Genomic DNA, 18,820 nt, shown 5'->3' with positions numbered 1-18,820 from the left:
TAATACTGGGATTACAAGCATGCGCCACCACACCATTCTTAGGTGCTATTTTTCTTCTGTGTATATTTAGTGCCTCCCCCAGGACAGAACTCCTCAAAGCCTTCTTCTATCCTCAGTCATTACTTATTTCAGAAAAATAAAAGGATCACTGAAATACAGAAGGGCTAATTTAAAGGCAAAATAACTTGTTCCTTGATGAAAAATAAAACGTAGCTGGGTGTGGTAACGCACGCTTTTAATCCCCACACTTGGGAGGCTGAGACAGGAGGATTGCACAGGTTCGAAGCCAGCCTTAGCTACTTAGGCTTTCAGCAACTTAGTGAGACCCTGTTTCTAAATAAAATATAAAATAGGCTTGGGAATATAGCCCAGAGGTAGAAAGCCTCTGGGTTCCACCCCTAGTACCACCACCACCAAAAAAAAAAAAAAAAAAAAGATGTTTTCCAAATTAAAACTCCCAAGAGCCTTTTCACTCTGCCCACAGGGAACTGAGAACTGGGAGAAAGATACTTACTACTGTTGAGATCTATCAGGAAAACTCTCTTCAGATGTTTGTGGTAGACCAATGCGGCGTGGACCCGAGAGCAAGACTGGTGGTCAATGGTAAAGTCACACAAATCAGGGTTTCTCCCAAATAAGTAATACTTCTTCTCATCAATAATCAGTTTCTAAACAAATATTAAATCAAATATTACTTAAATCTTGTTAGAATAGGGTTTATCAAAAACTCCCAATCAAATAAGGAGTACATAATATTTCTTGTAAAGTCATCTTTTTAAAATTCAGGAGCTTTTTTTTTCTAAACCACAATCTCAGAGTTCATCTGATGGCAATTCTCAAAGTCTAATCAGTCACATAAAATACCACATGGGAGCTGGGCGTGGTGGCGCATGCTTGTAATCATTGTATTTGGGAGGCTGAGACAGGAGGATCGCGGTTTGCGGCCAGCCTCAGCTATTATTTAGGGAGGCCCTTTGCAACTCAGCGAGACCCTGTTTCAAAATAAGGAATAAAAAAAAAATAGGGCTGGGGGTGTAGATCAGAGGTAGAATACCCCTGGGTTCCATCCCCAGTACTGTAAAAAAAAAAAAAAAAAGATTTCACATGGAGACAATATTTCAATATGTTGCATATTTATTTTCTTTTTGTACTGGGGACTGAACCCAGGGGAATTCAATCTCCAGAGTGACACCCCTAGCCCTTTAACCCCCCCCCCCCAATCTGGGGATAGAACCTAGGGGCATTCTACCTCTGAGCTACACCACCTGCATTATTTTTTATTTATTAATTTATTTATTTTTGGTGGTACTGGGGTTCCTGGGAACCCTTCTACTCCAGACTTCACTCTCAGACCTATTTTATATTTTTATTTGGAAACAGGGTCTCTTAAGCCAGTGAGACTGGCTTCGAACCTGTGCCATCTTCCTGTCTCCACCTCCTAAAACCTGCGATTACAAGCGTGTGCCACCATGCCCCGCTATTCTTTTTTTTTTTTTTTTTTTTTTTTTTTAGTGGTATTGGGGTTTCTGGAAGCCCTTCTACCTCCGGGCTACACTCCCAGACCTATTTTTACATTTTTATTTGGAAACAGGGTCTCCTAAGCCAGCGCGCACGGCTGGCTTTGAACCTGCGCGATCCTCCTCCTAATGCTGGGATTACTTAGGAGCACGTGCCACCACAACTGGCTTAATTTTTTTGAACTAGTGCCTCAGAAAGTTACTGAGGGTCTCCTAAACTGCTGAGACTGGCTTTGACCTGAGACCCTCCTGTCTCAGCATCCCAAGTACTGGAATTTTGGGCATGTGCCACCACGCCTAGCCATTGCACATAATTTCTAAATGGTCAATGCTTTCTGATTGATTAGTTAACCCACTTGCTCCTGAGGATACTGACCAACTCTGATATTACAAAAATATCGTCTATGAGCCAGGCACAGTGGTGCATACTTGTAATCCCAGTACTTGAGAGGCTGAGAAAGGAGAATTGCAGGGTGTTGGCCAGCCTCAAGTATTTAGTGAGGCCTCCCAACTTGGTGAGACCCTGTTTCAAAATAAAGAATAAAAGCTGGGCATGGTGGCACACGCTTGTAATCCCAGTGCTTGGGAAGCTGAGACAGGAAGACTGCACAGCTTTGAAGCCAGCCTCAGCTACTGAGGCTCTCAGCAACTTTGCAAGGTCCTGTTTCCAAATAAAATATAAAACAGGTCTGGGAGTATAGCCCAGAGGTAGAAAAGCCCCTGGGTTCCATCGCCAGACCCGAAAAAAAAAAAAAAAAAAAAGAAAAAAAGAAAAAAAGAAAAAAAAAGGAATAAAAAAATAAGCCAGGCGTGGTGGCACAAACTTGTAATCCTAGCATTCAGGAGACTAAGAGAGGAGGATTGTGGTTCACAGACAGCCTCAGCTACTTAGTGAGGTCCTTTGCAACTCAGTGAAACCCTGTTTCAAAATAAAAAATTAGCCGGGTGTGGTCCTTTGCAACTCAGTGAAACCCTGTTTCAAAATAAAAAATTAGCCGGGTGTGGTGACGAACACTTGTAATCCCAGCATTCCGGAGGCTGAGACTGGAGGATCGCGGTTCGCGGACAGCCTCAGCTACTTAGTGAGGCCCTCTGCAACTCAGTGAGACCCAGTTTCAAAATAAAGGAAAAAAAAAAAAAAAAGTCGGGCAGAGCGTGTAGCTCGGAGGTCAATGCCCCTGGGTTCGATCCCCAGACCCAGGCGCAAAAAAAAAAAAAAAAAAAAAAAAAAGTGGGGCGTAGTGGCGCACGCTTGTAATCCCATCATCGGGGAGGCTGAAACCAAAGGATCGTGGTTCGCGGACAGCCTCAGCTACTTAGTGAGGCCCTCTGCAACTTAGTGAGACCCTTTTTCAAAACAAAATATAAAAAATAGGGCAGGGGGTGTAGCCTGGAGGTTGAATGCCCCTTGGTTCCATCCCCAGACCAGCCACAATAAATAAATAAATAAATGAATAAATAAATAAAAATAGGGGTGGGGGTGTAACCTGGAGATAGACTACCCCTGGGCTCCATCCCCAATACTGGGAGGGGGGGTGTAGCTTAGAGGTAAAATGCCCCCAGGTTTAATCCCCAGTACCACACACACACACACACACACACACACACACACACACACACACGTCATCAATGTCTTGAATGATGAAACTTCTCTAGGGCACCTGACTCATCCACATTCATCAGAAAACTACTTAATGGCAGGATCACAGGTTGAAGAGCTGAGGTCAGGGCTATCGAGCCCATTTTATAATACTCTTTTCCAGACACTGACCATCGTTTTTAGTCCGAAGGTGCAGATGCCCTCAGGACTGCTCCACCCATAGACCCAACTGTATTCAGTGTCTCTGTTGTTCTCTTTTTTCCTTCCTTTTTTTGTGGCACTGGGAATTGAACTCGGGCATTTTACCTCTGAGATACACCTCAGCCCTACTTTATTTCTATTTTGAAACAGGGTCTTACTAGGTTGACGAAAGTCTATTTGCTGAGACTGTTCCTGAACCTGCGATCCTCCTGTCTCAGCCTCCCAAGTACTGGGATTATAGGCGTGTGTCACCATACCCGGCTCCCATTATTATTTTGGTGGTACTGGGGATTGAACCCAGGGATGTTTTACCACTGAGGCACACCCCCAGTCTTTTGAGATAGGGTCTCACTAAGTTGCCCAGGCTGGCCTTGAGTTTGCAATCCTCCCATCTCAGCTTCCCAGGTACTGGCATTAAGTGTATGCCAATGTGCCTGACCCTATTCTTCCAGATGAAGGGTAATTTACTTGTCAGGTGTGGCGCACATTTGTAATTCCAGTACTTGGGATGTTGAGACAGGAGGCTCACAGGTTTAAGGCCAGCCTCGGCAACTTAGCAAACCTTGTTTCAACCTGAAAAATAAAAACCAGGCTGGGGGTAATGTTCTGAGTTAGAATGTCCCTGGGCCAATCCCCAGTACTACAAGAAACAAACAATGTGATCTAGCAAGTTAAACTGAAAAACTGGGATTTATTTTATTTTTGTGGTACTGGGGATTGAACCCAGGGTCAGTCTAACTCTAAGCAACTTCCTACGACCCTTTTATTATTTTTTATGTTGAAAGAGGATCTTGCTAGTCGGGCATGGGGGTGCACACCTGTAATCCCAGCATTTGGGAGGCTGAGATTGGAGGATCACGCTTTCCAGACAACCTCAGCTACTTAGTGAGGCCCTTTGCAACTCAGTGAGATCCTGTTTCAAAACAAAGGAAAAAAAAAGGCCTGGAGGGGTATAGGTTGGAGATAGAATGCCCCTGGGTTCCATCCTCAGTACCCCCCCCAAAAAAGAAACAGGACCTTGCTAAATTGCTGAGATTGACCTCAAGCCTGTTATCCTTCTCTCTCAGATTCTCAAGTACCAAGTTTACAGGCATGTGCTACTGCTCCTGGCTGAGAGCTGGGGAATTTTTTTTGGGGGGAAGGGGTGCTGGAGATGGAACCCAGAGCATTCTATTTCTGAAATATACCACTGGCCCTTTCATTTTTTTTTTTTTTAATTCTGAAACAGGCTCTTGCTAAGTTGCCAAGGCTAGCTTCAAACCTGTGGTTCTCCTGTCTCAAACTCCCAAATACACGCATACAACATCATGTATGGCTGAGAGTTGGAATTAAAACCCAGAAGTGATTGATTTGCAATAATTCTAAACAATGTGCCATAAATCCAGAATAATTTCTAAGAAGAGCTCCACAATATTTTCAGCTTCTGGTGTGGCTCTGGGGAAAAATATTCAATAATGCTCCAATATAATGAAAGAAAGATGGATTTCATATATCAGCAAGCTATTATTAAGAAATTGTGAGGTGAGAGGCTGAGACAGGAGGATTGCAGGTTTGAGGCCAGCATCAGCAACTTAGATACTGTTTCAAAAAAATAAAACAAGGCTAAGAGTTTAGCTCAGAGGTAGAATGCCCCTGGGTTCAATCCCTAGTATTAAAAACAAAAAAACAAACAAAAAACACACACAAAAAACTTGCTGGGTGTGGTGGCCTACTTCTGTAATCCTAGCACTTGGAAGCCTAAGATTGGGAGATTGCAGGTTTAGATGCCAGTCTACTAAGAAGGACCTTGTTTCTCTTTTCTTTTGTGGTGCTGGGGACATTCTACCTCTGAGCCACACCCCCCAGGCTTATTTATTTTTTATTTGAAAACTGGGTATCGCTAAATTGATGCAGGACTCACTGAGTTGCCGAGGCTGGCTTTAACCTGTGATCCTCTTGTCTCAGCTTCCCAAGTGCTGGGACTACAGGCGTGTCTCATCATACCTAGCTTAGGACCCTGTTTCAAAATAAAAATAAGCAGGGGATGGTGTTGCATGCTTGTAATCCCAGTACTTGGGAAGCTGAGACAAGAGGATTGCAGGTTTGTGGCCAGCCCCAGCTACTTAGTGAGATCCCCTGCAATTTAGTGAGACCTTGTTTCAAAATAAAGAATAAAAGCTGGGCATGGTGGCACATGCTTGTAACTCCAACATCTGGGAGGCCAAGACAGGAGAATTGCAATTTGCAGACAGCCTTAGCTACTTAGTAAGGCCCTCCGCAACTCAGTAAGACCTGTTTCAAAATAAAGAATAAAAAAAAACAACAACAAAAAAATTGGGCAGGGGTGTAGCTCGGAGGTCAAATGCCTCTGGGTTCCATCCCCAGACCCGCAAAAAATTTTATATATATATATATATATATATATATATATACATACATACATACATATATAAAATAGGACTAGTGTTGCCCATGGGTTCAATCCCCAGTACCGAAAAAAAAAAAAAATAAAAAATAAAAAAATAAGGCTGGAGTGTAGCTCAGAGGTGGGACACCCCTGGGTTTAATCTCCAATACCATCCCCCCACACACAAGAAATTGTAAGGGATGGATTTGATCCCTAGCACCAGGAAACAACAACAACAGGGTAGGGAAAAAAGGGGATAAAATGAAATATTAACTATTTTTTTGGGGTACTGGGGATTGAACCCAGGGGTATGCTACCTCTAAGCTACACTCTAGCCTTATTTTTTATTTTGAGATACAGTCCTACTAAGTTAAGGCTGGCCTTAAACTTATGATACTCTTGTCTTAGTTTCCCAAGTGCTAGGATTACAGTCATGTGCCACCACACTCAGTTAGGTATTAACTTATTATTTTGTCAAATGAAGACCGTGTTTGCACGTGGTGCTGGGGACTGAATGCAGGGCTTCATGCACACTAGGCAAGCGGTACCGCAATCCCAGGTCATTCTATACAAAAAGATCACTTTATTAGAAAATAAATAGGAAGAAAAAGGACTAAAGATCATTCACTGAGCTGAATTTAGCTTTATGTAAACTCACCACTTCGTCCTTACATTTCTTTTCTTTTGTGGTATTAGGGATGGAACCCAGGGGCATTCTACCTCTGAGCTACTCCCCCAGCCCTGTTTTTTGGTCTTTTTTAAAAATTAAACTAAATTAAATTTTAGTTTTTTTCGCAGTACTGGGGGTGGAACCCAGGGGCTTTCTCCAGGCTATACTCCCAGACCTATTTTCTATTTTATTTGGAAACAGGGTCTCACTAAGTTGCTGAGAGCCTAAGTAGCTGAGGCTGGCTTCGAACCTGTGTGATCCTCCTGTCTCAGCTTCCCAGGTGCAGGGATTACAAGTGTAAGCCACCAAGCCCAGCTTGGGTCTTTTTATTTTTGAAACAAGGTCTGAGTTGCAAAGGGCCTAGCTAAGTAGCTGAGGCTGTCCGTGAACTGTGATCTTCCAGTCTCTGCCTCCCCAATGCTGGGATTACAAGCATGCGCCACCAGGCCTGGCTTCTTACATTCCTTTTAATCCTGATCAGTAAAGCTGTTACCACAGATTGGTTATAAACCAGACTGTCTTAGGGAAGGGCTCCAGGAGAATTCTTGCTAATACTTCTAGTAGTCTAGACCACTGCTGGTGGTTTAACTATTTACTGTGACCATAGAAGAAAAACTCATTCAGATATGCTTTTTCCTGTAAGTACAACGTCCCATAAAGCTCTAGTACATATTTCACACTACACTCCTTTCAAAATCCCCGAGAAAAGATAGCACAAAGCTGAGAAGTATAGTCAGATTAGCACCAGGTCAGGAATTAAGTTTATACTTCCAGGCATAGTAGCACACACTTGTAATCCCAGTACTTGGGAGGCTGAGACAGTAGGACAAGAGGTTCTCAGCCAGCCTCAGCTACTTAGTGAGGCCCTCCACAACTTAGTTAAACCCTGTTTCAAAATAAAGAATAAAAAATAGGGCTCTAGGTGTAGCTCAGAGGTAGAATACTCCTGAGTCTAATTCCCAGCAAAACACACACACACACACACACACACACACACACACACACACACACACACACACACGAAGCTTATATTTATTTCTACTTCCCTGAACCCAGAGCAGGCTACTATTCTTCTCTATGCTCTTAGTAGCCTTACCTCCCATGCAGACTCTCAGACTGACAACAGTAACAACTGCTGAGCACTGATTTGCCACATGCTGTGCTCTAAGTTCTACTTTGTCATTTCATATGAGGACGATCACCCTAGGATGGGGGGGCACTTCTTCCTGTTTTCATAGATGGCAAAATTGAGGCAAAAAGAAATTAATTAACCCACTCAAGTTACGCAGGTAGATATTTGGGCTGGGTGAAAAACTCAAATCGCTCTCATTTTAGAGCCTAAACTCTCTAAACCACTATATTATATATCTTTCTTATTCCACTTACATGAAAAGATGTACCATATGCAAGATTTTTTTTTTCTTGGTGGGTCTGGGGATGGAACCTAGGGGCATTTGACCTCCAAGCTACAGCCCCCGCCCTATTTTTTCTTCTTTATTTTGAAACCGGGTCTCACTGAGTTGCAGAGGGCCCCACTAAGTAGCTGAGGCTGTCTGTGAACCACGATCCTCCAGTCTCAGCCTCCCGAATGCTGGGATTACAAGCGTGCGCCACCACACCCAGCCCGTGCAAGAATATTTTAAGGAGTGAATAAGGACTGTTGGGTCACACTCTTGATTTTTCTTTAAATAACAATTTACCCAGCTTCTTTTAAGTTTATCTTTAAGACTGAATGAATTCAAGTTAGCATGATATGTGGGTTCCCTCTGGGAAGTCCTGTCCAGCAGTGTTGACAGAGTTTGTTCCAGGCCCATACTTCTACAGAGCACCAAGATTTAACAAGAGCCTGACAGCTAAGTCACCCTTATGTCTGCTTTGGCCTAAGTTCTTTTTCTTTTTTCTTTTTTTGCAGTACTGACTTGGAACCCAGGGGCATTCTACCTCTGAGATACACCCCCAGCCCTATTTTTTATTCTTTATTTTAAAACAGGGTCTCAGCCAGGCGTGGTGGCGCTCGCTTGTAATCCCCGCGCTTGGGAGGCTGAGACAGGAGGATCGCACAGGTTCGAAGACAGCCCCAGCTACTTAGTGAGGCTCTCAGCAACTTAGTGAGACCCTGTTTCCAAATAAAATATAAAAAAGGTCTGGGAGTATAGCCTGGGGGTAGAAAGCCTCTAGGTTCCACCCCCAGTACCATAAAAAAAATAAAAAAAATAAAAATAAATAAAATAAAACAGGGTCTCATTGAGTTGCAAAGGGCCTCACTAAGTAGTAGCTGAGGCTGTACAAACAACAATCCTCCTCCAGGATCCAAATGCTGGATCCTTGTCTCAGCCTCCAAATGATGGGATGATAAACATTCGCCACCATGCCTGGCTCTTAAATTCTTTTTTCTGTGTGTGGTGCTAGGGATGGAAACCCAGGGGCATTCTACCTTTGAGTTACACCCTCAGCCCTATTTTTATTATTTTATTTGGAAACAGGGTCTCACTAAATTGCTGAGTTTGGACTTGAATTTGTGATCCTCCTGTCTCAATCTCCCAAGTACTGGGATTACAAGTATGAGCCACCAGGCCCAGCTTATTTATTTTTGGTACTGGAGATTGAACCCAGGGGCAATCTACCTCCAAGCTACTCCTCATTCCTTTTTATTTTGAAATAGGGTCTCACTAAATTGCCAAGGCTGTCCTCAAACCTACAATGCTCTTGTCCTAGCCTCCCAACTACCGGGATGACAGATGTGTGCCACCATGCCTGGCATGGCCTAAATTTTAAGATTTGGGTAAAAAATATCACACTGCTTTAGAACTAAAAGCGAGGCCTGAAATTTCAACATCTCTCTCTCTTTTTTTTTTTTTGTGGTGCTGGGGTTCCTGGAAGCCCTTCTACCTCCGGGCTACACTCCCAGACCTATTTTTACATTTTTATTTGGAAACAGGAAACAGGGTCTCCTAAGCCAGCGCGCGCGGCTGGCTTCGAACCTGCGCGATCCTCCTGTCTCTGCCTCCCAAGCGCGGGGATTACAAGCGTGTGCCACCACGCCCGGCCTCAACATCTTATTCTAAGTAATATTTATTTAGGTAGACTCACTACTTTTTTCATTCAAACTTATATGCATATAGATTATGTTCTCACAGACTTAATTTGCTAAACATGCTGCTCATAGTTGGTTGAAGAATATTTTCATAACCCATCAATTCTTGGGTTCTGATATAAGAATTACTGAATTTCTGATTCAGTCATCAAATTTCGGATTCTACGGTGTCAAAAACATACTAGAAGCCAGGCGTAGTGGTGTATGCCTGTAATCCCAGTGTTTCGGAGACTGAGACAAGAGAATCATAAGTTCAAAGTCAGCCTCAGTAACTCAGTGAGGCTTTCTGTACTAGATCCTGTTTAAACAAACAAACAAACAAATAAAATAGGGCCGGGAGTATAGCTCAGAGGTTGAATGCCTTTGGGTTTAAGCCCCAGTACAACACACATACATACATACATACACACACATACACACACACACACACACACACACACACACACACACTCACACACCAAAACAAAACAAAGAGATTGAGATACTTGTTTAAGAGCCCCCAAACTAAAGGTATACATTCAATACTAAAGGCATTCCAATTACAGAAATATCAAAATGTATATAAGTTTCATGGAAAATACTATGTCTTAGAATTAAGGAAAGACGCTAACAGGTAAATTAAATAACATACAGATCTTTCCATAGTCTCTGAGGCCATAACTCTTTGACTAGTGTGGCTAGTACCACTATCCAGTTGTGCCTCTGAGTTATAACTCAGAGTGTATCTTTACACACTGGGCTTAAAAGACTCATGGCTTTGTTTTAATATTGCACCTTTTCAACCCAGCTACCACAAAATATCACAAGCCTTTGACACAGGCTAGGATATAGATAGCTCGGTTAGTATCGAGTGCTGATCAAGTCTAAATTCTTAAAAATAAACACATCTGGAGCTGAATGTGGTGGTGCACGCTTGTAATTCCAGCATTTGGGAGGCTGAGACAGGAGGATTGTGGTTTGAGGACAGCCCCAGCTACTTAGTGAGGCCCTTCACAATTCAGTGAGACCCTGTTTGAAAATAAAGAATAGCTGGGCGTGGTGGCGCACGCTTGTAATCCCAGCATTCGGGAGGCTGAAACCTGGAGGATCGCGGTTCGCGGACAGCCTCAGCTACTCAGTGAGGCCCTCTGCAACTCAGTGAGACCCAGTTTCAAAATAAAGAATAAAAACTAGGGCAGGGGGTGTAGCTCGGAGTTCGAATGCCCCTGGGTTCCATCCCCAGACCCGCAAAAAAAAAAAAAAAAAAAAAAAAGAATAGCGGGGCATGGTGGCACACGCTTGTAATCCCCGCGCTTGGGAGGCAGAGACAGGATCGCGCTGGTTCGAAGCCAGCCATGCTGGCTTAAGAGACCCTGTTTCCAAATAAAAATATAAAAACTAGGTCTGGGAGTGTAGCCTGGAAGTAGAAAAAAAAAGAGAAGAAAAGAAAAAAGAAATAAAAGAATAAAAAATAGGTCTGAGGGGGAGGTAGAATGTGTCTGGGTTCCATCCTCAGTACTGAAAAAAAAAAAAAATAAAAATAAAAAAGAATAAAAAATAGGGCTGAGAGCCAGGCGTGGTGGCGCACACTTGTAATCCCTGCATTTGGGAGGCTGAGACAGGAGGATTGCACAGGTTCGAAGCGGGACTCAGCTACTTAGTGAGGCTCTCAGCAACTTAGTGAGACCTTGTTTCCAAATAAAATATAGGTCTGGGAGTATAGCCTGAAGATAGAAAGCCCCTGGGTCCCACCCCCAGAACCACCAAAAAAAAAAAAAAAAAAAAAAGGGCTCAGAGTATAGTTCAGAGGTAGAATGCCCCTGGGTTCAATCCCCAGTTCTGCAAAATAAAAAAAATAAACAACAATAAAAAATAATTTAAAAAAACACATCTGGACTGGGGATGTAGCTCACTGATAACAGTGTTTGCCTATGATGCAAGAGGTCCTAGGTTTGTTCTCTCTCTGGTCTACTCTTGTCAAGAACAAGACAGTGATGTCTAAAGACTGTAACTAAAGCCAGGCATGGTGGTGCATGCCTGTAAATCTAGTATTTGGAAGGCTCAGACAGAAGGATCACAAGTTAGAAGCCAGCCTTAGTAATTAGTGAAGCTATTTCAAAATAAAAAATAAAACTGAACTGGATGTGGTGGCACATGGTTGTAATCCCAGTACTTGGGAGGCTGAGAGGGAGGATCATAGGTTGCTGCCAGGCTCAGAAACTTGGTGAGGCCCTTGCCAACTCAGGGAGACTCTGTTTCAAAATAAAAAAATAAAATAGGGCTGAAGGTGTAGCTTAGAGGTAGAATGCCTCTAGGTTCAACCCCCAGAACAACAACAAACAAACATACATATAAGGCTGGGCGTGGTGGTGCATACCGTAATCCCAGCATTTGGGAGGCTGAGACAGGAGGATAGCAGTTTGAGGACAGTCTGAGTTACTTAGTGAGACCCTTTGCAACTCAGAGAAACCCTGTTTCAAAATAAAAAGAATAAAATATAGGGCCAGGGGTGTCGCTTGGAGGCAGAATGCCCCTGGTTCAATCTTAGCACTAAAGAAATAGTGAATAAATACGTAAAGATCGCAACTTAGCCTAGTGTGATGGCACATGCCTTACGTGGCTGAGACAGGAGGATCATAGTTTTGAGGACGGCCTCACCAAGTAATGACATTCTTATCAAACTAGTGAGACCGTTTCAAAATAAAAGTAAAATAAAGTAGGGCTGAGGTGTAGCTCAGAGGAAAAAAGCCCCTGGCTTCAATCCTCATGATAAATAAGCAATACATAAACAAACAAACAAACACTGCAGACTGACAACTGTGTGGCAAGCCAGCACACTAAGAACACTAGAGAGTGCATTACCAGCAAACGGAAACCAGGAATCTTTAGGGGTGTTGGATACATTACAGTCCTTTGAAAATAAAAATAACTTCACCAAGGAATATGATATTATGATATTATCATTAAGGCTAGCCTCTTGGCCTACTTCTCATTGTAAACAGAAGGTCTAAATTCTAGTAATGAAACAGATTCCCATGTCTTTAAGCTTCATGTTATTTTACTTGGCAAAAGTATTTTTTATTTGTGGAACCATCTATAGTAAACTAGGTTTTACAGGTATTTGGGTTAAATTATTTTACCTCTGAGCTACACCCCAGCTGTTTTATTATTCTTTATTTTGAAATGGCGTCTCACTGAGTTGCAAAGGACCTCACTAAGTAGCTGAGGCTGTCTGCAAGCCGCGATCCTCCTGTCTCAGCCTCCCGAATACTGGGATTACAAGCGTGTACACTGTGCCCCGCTATTTTGAACCTTTAAGACAAAAGTGTCATTGACCAAAGGACTGTGTGTGAAAAGCTGAAGGCATGGTGAATTAATAACAGGAGAATTAATTACAAATCATATATGTCTTCAGGTTTTGCAGAATACCTATCTATACAACACCCTGAAATTAACAATATATTTAAAGAGCACCCTTCAGAAGATCTCATTAATTTTTTTAAGCTTGCAATGGAATTGCAGTGTTTGAATTCTACACATCAAAGAAAAGCAACTGCAATCAAGAATGGGGCTTAATCCTCAATTTTACGTGAGTAGCTAGTGAGATTAATCTCCATTTCTTGGCACATAAATGACACAATATAAATAAATAAATATTATTTATGGTACTGGCAATTGAACCCAGGGACATTCTACCTCTGAACTGCACCTTCAGCCCTTTTTAGTGTGTGTGTGTGTGCGTGTGCGTGTGTGTGTGTGTGTTTCTGGGGATTGAACCCAGAGACATTCTACCTCTGAGCTACACCCCCAGCCCTATTTCTTATTATTTATTTTGAAACAGGGTCTCAATAAGTTGGTACAGCCTCACCAAGTACCTGAGGTTGGCTTTGAACCTTCACGATACTTCTGTCTCAACCACCCAAGCACTGGGATTACAAACATGCGCCACCACGCTCAGTTCCTTTCTACTTTTGTTGTGAAAGAGGGTCTTTCTAGGTTGCCAGTTTGGCCTTGAACCTGTAATCCTTCTGTCTCAGCTTCCCAAGAACTGGGATTACAGGTGTGCATCACCACTAGGGCAATATACATTTTTAAAAACTTACACATAAAGCTGGGTGTGGTGGTGCAGGATTGTAATCCAAATACTTGGGAGGCTAAGACAAGAGGATCACAGGTTCAAAGCTAGTCTCAGCAATTTAGTGAGGCCCTCTGTAACATAATGAGACCCTGTTTCCAAATAAAAAGAATAAAATAGGTCTGGGGGTGTAGCTCGGAGGTAGAATGCTCAGAGGTAGAATGCCTCTGTATTCCACCCCCAGTACCACTAAAAAAAAAAAAAACTTATATGATATAGAGCTGGGTATGGTGGTGCATGCTTGTACTCCCAATATTTGGAAGGCCAAGACAGGAGGATTGCAGGTTCCAAGCCAACTTCAGAAACTTAGTGAGGCGGTCAGTAACTTAGGGAGAGCCTGTTTCCAAATAAAAAATAAAATAGGTCTGAGGATGTAGCCTAGAGGTAGAAAGCCTATAGGGCTCCATCCCTAGTACTAATAAATAAATCTTTTTTTTTTTTTTGGCGGTACTGGGAGTGGAACCCAGAGGCTTTCTACCTCTGGGTTATATTCCCAGACCATTTTTATATTTTATTTGGAAACAGGGTCTCACTAAGTTGCTGAGAGCCTCACTAAGTAGCTGAGGCTGGCTTCGAACCTGTGCAATCCTCCTGTCTCAGCCTCCCAAGTGTGGGGATTACAAGCGTGCGCCACCATGCCCGGCTTAAATCTTTTTTTTGTTTGTTTGTTTTTTTGCAGGTCTAGGAATGGAACCCAGGAATATTCAACCACCGAGCTACACTCCCTGCCCTATTTTTTATTCTTTATTTTGAGACAGGGTCTCACTAAGTTGAATAAATCTTACTCAATGTAATAGCTAATAAAAACTCATGGTCTCAAGCCAGACATGGTGGCCCATGCTTGTAATCCCAGCATTTGGGAGGCTGAGACCGGAGGATCGCAGTTCACGGACAGCCTCAGCTACATAGTGAGGCCCTCTGCAACTCAGTAAGACCGGTTTCAAAATAAAGAATAAAAAATAGGACAGGGGTGTGGCTTGGAGGTAGAATGCCCCTGGGTTCCATCCCCAGACCCGCAAAAAAAAAAAAAAAAAAAAAAGAAACTCATGGTCTCTTGAAATTCTACATGTTATTTACTCTAGAGACTTAAATAAAAACTGGAATTCTAGCTGGGCATGGTGGCGCATATTTGTAATCACAATACTTGGGAGGCTGGAACAGAATCATACAGGTTTAAAACCATCCTCAGCTACTTACTGAGGCTTTTAGCAACATAGTAAGACTCTGTTTCCAAATAAAATATAAAAAATAGGTCTGGGAGTATAGCCCAGAGGTAGAAGCCCCTGGGTTCCATCCCCAGTACCAAAACAACAACAACAAATGGAATTCTGCCAAATTTTTCCTTTATATTTTAATTACAATTATGTAATCTTTTGCTATTCTGTCTCTCCCACCAGATGATTTGAGAATAGAGGTCACATCTGTTTTGCTCTGTTGTAGCCTGTTCTGCTGACCTCAATGACTGGCACATACTAAACACATAGTAAATGTTTTGAATGAATGAATGAATTTATTAATGAATGAAACATTTTTTGGTCCTGGGGATTGAATCCAGGGGCATTCTAAACTACAGCCCCACTCTATTTTATTTATTTATTTAGCAGTACTGAGGCTACTTTATTTTTTATTTGAAACAGAGACTCACTAAGTTGCTGAAACTGGCTTCAAACTTGTGATCCTCATGTCTCAGCCTCTTAAGTACTGGGATTACAGGAGTGCATCACCATACCTGGCTAATGAATGAATTTTACTACTGTTCAATTCTCTTTTCTGAGCAAGTGGCTTTGTTTACCACACTTCTTTGAAGGTGCTGAGCATTTATCTCATAGAGGAAAAGTTAAATTCAATCTATATCATTCACTTTTCTTCATGATCACATACCTTATCCATCCAATTCCCTGTATTTAGAGAGAAATAATTCACCACGTTAGAGGGTTTCCAGTTTGCTTGGGACTCCCAGGCTCATGATCTATTACTTATTTTTTTGTGATACTGATGGTTGAAACCAGGGACTTTCTACCTCTGAGTTATATTCCCAAACCTATTTTATTTTAAAACAGGGTCTCACTAAGTTGTAGAGCCTAAGTTGCAGGCTGGCCGTGAATTTGAGATCCTCAGGTCTCAGCCTCCCATGTACTGGGATACAAGTGTGTGCCACCATGCATGGCACCTGTCACCTATTAAAACTCTTCGTCTGGAAGGTGAGAGAAGTCACAGAAAACTGACTGCCTGTGGGAGATATGAGCTTTGGATGTGTTATATCATAAGCTTTTAATTGGAAAAAAAATCAGGATGAAAGAAAGTAGCATTGCTAGAAAACAAAGCACAGGAGAGGGGGTGGAAAAGTGAGTCACTGGCAAAATCTTTAGAATGGGGGAAAAGGGAAAGACATGTATTAACATACCTCAATTAATTTGTCTCCTTTGACTACATCCAGATGTAAACCAGGTGGAGGTTTACCCGCCCTAAAATTAAAAAAAATTTTTAAAAAAGTGAAAAAAGCATTTTCGGGATGAGTTCATAAATGTTATTTACAACCATTGTTCCATTCAACATCACAGCTCTTCTACCAGGCTATAATTAGTTCATGTTCAGGCAGAAATGTCATCGACTTCACTGTTAAGAGCTCCTTTCTACATTTGACACTTACTTCCCAAGTGATTCAGTTGCTCTCAAACAGATTTTAGTGGATCTGTATTTAGAGCAGCACCAAAGAAACCTCTATTTTAACACTCGATCTCTTCAAAGAGAAAGCAGCAGAGTGAAAAGTACGATAGATAGGGCAGTCACCTGAAATTTGAATCTAAGATGTTATGACTCCAATATAATATAAAAGTACAATAAATCAATCACTTTGGGCTGGCCAAGATTAGTCTCACCATACAATTAGCAGAAGGTATTTTCCTAAGCTCGGAGACCAAGTCGGAGGTACATAGTTAGGGAACTGGGACAATTCAAAACCATGCTAAGAAACCAGATACCAAATGAAAGCACAGCATGGTGGCACATGCTTGTAATCCCAGAACCTGGAAGGCTGAGACGGGAGGATCGCAGGTTCATGGCCAGCCTCAGCAACTTAGTGAGGCCCTCTGAAATTTAGTGAGATTCTGTTTCAAAATTAAGAATAAAAAATAGGGCGGAGGGTGTAGCTTAGAGATAGAATGCCCCCGGGGCATTAAAAAAAAGAAGCCAGATACCAAATGAAAAAGTGTTTTTTTTTTTTGGTGTGGTACTGAAGATTGAACCCAGGGGCCTATTACCTCTGAGCTATATCCCCAGCCCAATTTTATTCTTTATTTTGAAACAGGATCTCACTAAGCTGCAGAGGGCCTCACTAAGTAGCTGAGGCTGGCTGCGAACCAGGATCCTCCTGTCTCAGCCTCCCAAGTACTGAAATTATGGCATGGGCCACCACGCCAGGCAACAAGTAGATTACCTTTAAATAGGCCTTTCTAAAACAATGTGATTAAGCAAACATCTCTCTACACTCCACTATATAATTCAACGGGATACATATATATCAAAGCACCTAGCATATCCAGTTCAGAGAGCCTCCTTCTATGTTGGCTGTTCTGGCCCAAACTTGAAATCATGCAGCCACGGATGAAAACGGACACAGAAATTGTAGACTGAAGAAACTGGATGTTACAAAAGTGTAAAGGAGAAAACAGTCACACATTCACTTGCTTCCTGAATTTGTCTTTTTTTTTTTTTTTTTAATGGTACCTGGGATGGAACCCAGTGGCATTTTTCTCGGAGCTACACCCCTAGCCCTGTTTTTTGTTTTTGCGGTACTGGGGATGGAACCTAAGGGCATTCTATCTTCGAGCTATATCCCCAGCCCTATTTTTATTCTTTATTTTGAAACAGGGTCTCACTGTGTTGCAAAGGGCCTAAGTAGCTGAGGCTGTTCGTGAACCTCCATCCTCCTGTCTCTGCCTCCCAAATGCTGGGATTACAAGAGTGCGCTACAACGCCAGGCCAGCCCTGTTTTTTATTTTATTTTGAAACAGGGTCTCAATGAATTGCAAAGGGCCTCAGCAGCCGAGGCAATCCACGAACCGGGATCCTCCGGTCTCAGCCTCCCAAATGCTGGGATTACAAGCCTGTGCCACCACGCCCGGCTCTCATACTTTTTGAACTCCTACTATGTGCCTGACTCGGGCGTAGGACCCGAGAATACAAAGATGCATCAATCTTTGCCCTCGATGATTCTCAATATAACGGAATGGAGACAACTAACACGTTAATACACTGTGATGAGCTACAGCAGAAAAAGCTCAAATTGGGAAGCGTCTCGTTGCACAGCAAGTCTTATTTATTCATCGTGTACCTTACTCAAGCACTCAAATTACTCCATCATTCCCAAGAACTTTTCAAGGGACGAAAAAGGGCTCATCCCAACAACCACTGATGCCTTTTGTGCAGGGCTTCCTGCAGGCCACTGAAAACAAGGGGGTGGGTAGGTCAGCGTCATCCCTGCCCTCAGAGAACTCCCCATCTGCGGGAGACAAGTGCCGCACGCCGGGTGCAGCAGTGACCGAGGGATGCAGGGCTCGGGTGCTGGGCTGGGGTCGGAGGCTGGCTCGCGCGCGCTCGGGACGCACAGCCGGGACCGGGCTCGGCGCTCTCCAAGAGCACCGCTCAGCCAGGAGTTGGGCGCAAGTTCGAGGCCAAGGCCCCTCGGCACACCACCACCCCTCGGGGCTGCCCCTGTAGGATTTTCTGCGTCCTCCACTCCAGGTTTCCAGGTTATGGGCCCGGGCTCCAGGTTCCCGGTTCTCCACACGTCGCCCGGCCCCGCACAGCGGACAGTTTTCCCTCAACCATCCCAGGGTCTTTCGAGTCGTTCGCTTCGCCGCGACAAACAGAGCCGCCTTTCACCCCAGGTTTGCTCAGGCCAGGCCACTCCAGCCCGGCCGCCCCGCCACTCACCAGGTCGGGCAATCGAACAGCGGGAGGCTGGAGCCGGAGTTCGCGGCTGCCGCCATCTTGCGTCTCCCCCTCCCATTTGGCGGCCCCGAAGCACGCCGGGAAACTGGAAGACTGGGAGGGACGAGGCGACTTCCCGGCAGCCTGTGCGACCGCGCGCGCGCGCGCACGCACGCACGCACGCACGCACGCGGGGCGGTGCCCCTAGAGGGGACTGAAGCTGATCTTTCAGTGTTAAGGTGGACCTTGGGCGTCTGCGGAGGTTGGTTCTCCTTAGCCGAGAGGCGTCAGAGGAAAGAGAAGGGT

The 18,820-nt window shown here is 43.5% G+C and overlaps 1 protein-coding gene across 2 annotated transcripts in view; it reads right to left on the bottom strand.

The window, feature by feature from the left end:
- PPP1R8 (protein phosphatase 1 regulatory subunit 8) overlaps nt 1-18,573 on the bottom strand; it is a gene marked incomplete at both ends in the record, with an annotated part of 32,298 nt that extends 13,725 nt beyond the window's left edge. For both annotated transcript variants that reach the window (XM_080693001.1, XM_080693002.1), the window contains 3 exons: nt 515-668; nt 15,987-16,047; nt 18,518-18,573. In XM_080693001.1, the coding sequence (XP_080549127.1) occupies nt 515-668; nt 15,987-16,047; nt 18,518-18,573 (271 nt within the window). The remainder of the gene's footprint in view (nt 1-514; nt 669-15,986; nt 16,048-18,517) is intronic.
- Nucleotides 18,574-18,820: the final 247 nt, after the last annotated feature.

This window comes from Muscardinus avellanarius (genome assembly GCF_963383645.1).
Source record: "Muscardinus avellanarius genome assembly, chromosome: 3".
NCBI lineage: Eukaryota > Metazoa > Chordata > Mammalia > Rodentia > Gliridae > Muscardinus > Muscardinus avellanarius.
Note: the sequence above shows the minus strand (reverse complement) of the source record. Positions and strands in the feature narration are given on the sequence as shown.